The sequence below is a fragment of the Coregonus lavaretus genome (genome assembly GCF_964263955.1).
Source record: "Coregonus lavaretus genome assembly, chromosome: 13".
Lineage (NCBI taxonomy): Eukaryota > Metazoa > Chordata > Actinopteri > Salmoniformes > Salmonidae > Coregonus > Coregonus lavaretus.
The window spans coordinates 53,684,286-53,689,285 of NC_140000.1; the positions used below are offsets into that span (position 1 = coordinate 53,684,286).

The window sequence follows — 5,000 nt, forward strand, 5'->3', positions numbered from 1 at the left end:
GAGCACAGATCTATAAGTGATTGGATAGGTGTTTCCAAAGTTACCACCATATTACGTTCACCAATCCAACCGATTCAGATCTGTGATTACTTCAAGGAAGGTAGGAAGGATGTATTTCTGACCTATTTGAACAGGGCCCAAGTCTAACTGAGGATTGATGGTGGTGTAGATTATTTTCTGACTGGTCATTCATTCAGTCAAACTGCCTGTCTGGTTGATATTAAGTCCAGGAAATGTCCATCCTAGCTTAATTGATCAATGAATTTCAGTTGTTGATGTGTTCCAGTTTGACATTGATTAGATAACAGGGTCAAAGATTTCGGCCAATCAGATTAGTCATTAAGAAACCAGTGCCGTTGCCCTTTGAGGCCCTCGGTAATGTTTGGCGTTTCTCCGTTTTACTTTAGCTTTTTCTCCATCGTGTTTTGGTTTGCTCAGCAAGTCTTCTTATGTTTGGATTAGTGTGGCTTTCTATTTTAGCTGAGCTTTGTGAAAAGAGTTGTAAAATGTTAGCCAAATGTAAAGTCATTTGGCACACCTGCCCTGTAGCCCTGCAGGTGATGTCGAAGATGAGTCCCGTTATTTACAAATAAACTGCGAGGTCCGCCTCCCCTCTGCGAGGTCCTAGCTAAATTATTCAGTACCCAGCAGTTTGCAGAGGGCAAGGTGTTTGCCAGCTTGTTAATGACTGGCCTTCGTATCGACAGGTAAAACTGATGACGCAAAGGCCTCAGAGAAGTGCAAGGCCCCCTCCAAGACCTCCGCTGGCATCCAGCGCTCGCCCTCCGACGCTGGCAAGAGCAGTGGCGACGAGGGCAAGAAACCACCATCGGGCATCGCCCGCCCCCCCACCACTGGGTCGTTCGGCTATAAAAAGATGGCCAGCCCCCCCTCCGGTGCCCTCATCACGTCCAGTGGTGCCACCCTGGCCAGCGGCTCCGCCACCCTGGGGAAGGTGCCCAAGTCTTCAGCTATAGGCAAGGGGACAGGGATCAGCGGAGGCCGCAAGACCAGCCTGGACGGCTCCCAGCCCCAGGACGATGGGGTGCTGATGGGCTGCGGAGGCTCCAAGGTGCCCCTCCAGTACCGCTCTCTGCCCCGGCCGGCCAAGTCCTCCAGCGGGGGGGTGGTGGGGCGCAGCGGCCACCGCTCCAGTTCCAGCAGCATCGATTCCAACGTCAGCGGCAAGTCGGCTGGAGGAGGGGGGGGCGCCACGGGGGCCAAGCGGAGGGACGCTGGGAAGGTGGGCTCGGGGCGCTCCAGCCCTATCCCCATCACCATCAACCAGACGGACAAGGAGAAAGTAGCCGTGTCGGACCAGGACCCAGCAGGTTTATCCACCTCCCCCAAGGCCAACCCCACCTCCACGGGCCAGTCTGGCCTCAGGCAACCAGGGTCCAAGTACCCGGACATCGCCTCGCCTACCTTCCGCAGGTCAGTCAACAATGCTCACTTGGTTTCCCCTGCACTCATAGAAGAGCTTGAAAACATAGCCAAGCAGCTGCCATTTTTCATCTCTGTTATAAAGGTGGAGGGTAGCTTGTTGTTCCCTCGGTACTCTCACTGACGGCATGCTCGAGGCCACCACAGAATAATGAAGTGTTGTCTGTGAGGTGCAATGTTGTTTCTCAGCTTCAAGATGTTACTGATAGATAGAGGTGTTCTTGGTGCTGTCAGAATTAGAGGCAGAGTTTCACCTCTTCTCTGAAGCGGCGCAGAGTTATCATTCCGAAGTCTCATATATTTATATATTTTTTAGGTAATAAGAACTATAAAATGAACATTAGACACTAAATCATTCCAGCACAGAAACATTGGTCTGAGTTTGTTCATTGGGCTTCAGAGCCGGGGAGGCAAAGGTTGCCCCCTGCTGTTCGGTAGATGTCATCACAGACACTGACGGCATTTCTCTCAAGATGAACATTAGATGATTTGCCATTCAAGTCAGGCTAAACTGATTCACTGGACTTGATTTATAGCTGACAGAAAGAAAGCTATTCCGCTCGCGAACCCCTGTCTCAATAGTTAGGTGCGCTCACAAGGCGTGTCCGGACACGGCCGCGCCGTCCGACCTGTCGAGGCGCAGAGTGCGTTTTTGATTTGTGCGTGTACCCCTTAGAGAGAGTCACCTATTAATTGATAGCCCGTTTGATGGCAGCCCCACGTCAGACACGACAGGAAGGACCTGTGAACAACATATGTGTTGCTGAGTGACCAGACAGACAGATTGGCTGATCACATGCACGGAATGGAAATGGGGCAATGCTGACTGAATGCAAATCACTGAGAGCTCCGGCTGAGGTCGCGTCTCAACTGGCACCCTATTCCCATAGGGCTCTGGTCCTAAGTAGTGTACTAAGTAGTGCACAATATAAGGAATATGGTGCCATTTGGGATGCAGACATAGTCTAGCGGAGGCAGTAGGGAAGGTGTACTTCTTCATAGTGTCTATCTGAAAAATAATATGGTAGGCTTATGAGAGGGGATGAAGATAGGGGAGGGGCAATGTTGAGCGGAATTCTAACTTTTCCCAAGCTCCTATTTCCTTGGTGTAATCAAGTAAATGTATTACTGTTCTATATCAAACAACCTAGTTCTCAACCTAGAGACTGAGTTAGATCAGTCTTTGAGGGGATCATGATTGCCATAGATAGTCTGTAAGTGAATGGAGCCATCTGTTTCTCTCTCTGCCAGGTTGTTTGGCACCAAAGCCAGTAGCAAGGCCAGTACCCCAGGCACACCTGACTCAGGCAAGTGCCCCTCTGCGTTGGGCAGCCCTCATGGCACATTGGCACGCCAAGCTAGCCTGGACTCGCCCTCCTCGGGCACAGGGAGCCTGGGCAGCGCAGGCGGGCAGAGCGGGGCTAGCAGCCCGCTTTATGGCAAGGCCCCAGACCTGAGCATGGACTCGCCTGCCTCCAGCCCGGCGTCAGGCCTCTCGCTTCCCTCTAACGCCCGCCCCTGGCCCACCAACCTCAGCAGCTCGTCGGCATGCTCTGGCAGTAAGGACACACTGAGCTGCCAGAGCATGACCAGTCTGCACACCAGCTCCGAGTCCATCGACCTGCTGCTGGGGTACCACCACGGCCCCAAAGTCACCCGCACGGCCAGCGTCAAGTCCACGCTCTCTGAGGGGTGAGTCCCAATGTAGAACAATGTAACTCCATTAGTTTCCTGGCCAGCGGGTATAACATGCACATCAGTGGTGGCTGATGGGAAGAGATATTGTAATGGTTGGAATGGAATGAAGGGAACACTATCAAACACATCAAATACAGGGAATCTACGTGTTTCACTCCGTTCCATTATTCCATTCCAGCCATTACAATGAGCCCTTCCTCCTATATCTCAACACACCAGCCATCTCTGATACACAGCCATCAATGTACAGACACTTTGAAAATGGACTTGTAGACTGTATGTATGGAATACAACGTCATGCTCATCTTATCGTTTCAGTATAGATCACTGTTGTCATAGTGGTTTGTAACATTTCCTTCATTCACAGATTGTTGTTTAGATGGAGAGTATCAAACTAACCAAAATGTTACGTTTAATGTGTGCTCGCCGAATGTTTCTATTAGTCCTATGTCTCGGGTAACATTGCCCATTGTAGTGATTGTCCTTAAGCATTCTCACCTTAGAAAATGTGTGTTCTATCAATCAATAGATGTGAATTGAATCTATCTCAACATGTGTTCTTATAGATGTACAGTCGTGGTCAAACGTTTTGAGAATGACACAAGTATTGGTCTTCACAAAGTTCGCTGCTTCAGTGTTATGAGATATTTTTGTCAGATGTTACTATGGTATACTGAAGTATAATTACAAGAATTCCATAAGTGTCAAAGGCTTTTATTGACAATTACATTAAGTTTATGCAAAGAGTCAATATTTGCAGTGTTGACCCTTCTTTTTCAAGACCTCTGCAATCCGCCCTGGCATGCTGTCAATTAACTTCTGGGCCACATCCTGACTAATGGCAGCCCATTCTTGCATAATCAATGCTTGGAGTTTGTGGGTTTTTGTTTGTCCACCCGCCTCTTGAGGATCAACCACAAGTTCTCAATGGGATTAAGGTCTGGAGAGTTTCCTAGCCATGGACCCAAAATGTTGATGTTTTGTTCCCCGAGCCGCTTAGTTATCACTTTTGCCTTATGGCAAGGTGCTCCATCATGCTGGAAAAGGCATTGGTCGTCACCAAACTGTTCTTGGATGGTTGGGAGAAGTTGCTCTCGGAGGATGTGTTGGTACCATTCTTTATTCATGGCTGTGTTCTTAGCCAAAATTGTGAGTGAGCCCACTCCCTTGGCTGAGAAGCAACCCCACACATGAATGGTCTCAGGATGCTTTACTGTTGGCATGACACAGGACTGATGGTAGCGCTCACCTTGCCCCAAACAATCGGAAAGGGGATTCATCAGAGAAAATGACTTTACCCCAGTCCTCAGCAGTCCAATCCCTGTATCCTTTTGCAGAATATCAGTCTGTCCCTGAAGTTTTTCCTGGAGAGAAGTGGCTTCTTTGCTGCCCTTCTTGACACCAGGCCATCCTCCAAAAGTCTTCGCCTCACTGTGCGTGCAGATGCACTCACACTTGCCTGCTGCCATTCCTGAGCAAGCTCTGCACTGGTGGTGCCCCGATCCCGCAGCTGAATCAACTTTAGGAGACGGTCCTGGCGCTTGCTGGACTTTCTTGGGAGCCTTGACACCTTCTTCACAACAATTGAACCTCTCTCCTTGAAGTTCTTGATGATCCGATAAATGGTTGATTTAGGTGCAATCTTACTAGCAGCAATATCCTTGCCTGTGAAGCCCTTTTTGTGCAAAGCAATGATGACGGCACGTGTTTCCTTGCAGTTAACCATGGTTAACAGAGGAAGAACAATGATTTCAAGCACCACCCTCCTTTTAAAGCTTCCAGTCTGTTATTCTAACTCAATCAGCATGACAGAGTGATCTCCAGCCTTGTCCTCGTCAACACTCTCACCTGTGTTAACG

General features: G+C 49.4%; 1 protein-coding gene across 3 annotated transcripts in view; it reads left to right on the forward strand.

Moving 5' to 3' along the window:
- Nucleotides 1-5,000, forward strand: part of LOC311139752 (neuron navigator 3-like) — a 78,357-nt gene that overhangs the window by 34,992 nt on the left and 38,365 nt on the right. For all 3 annotated transcript variants that reach the window (XM_084174691.1, XM_084174692.1, XM_084174693.1), the window contains exons 5-6: nucleotides 708-1,434; nucleotides 2,695-3,135. In XM_084174691.1, coding sequence (XP_084030817.1) covers nucleotides 708-1,434; nucleotides 2,695-3,135 — 1,168 coding nt within the window. The remainder of the gene's footprint in view (nucleotides 1-707; nucleotides 1,435-2,694; nucleotides 3,136-5,000) is intronic.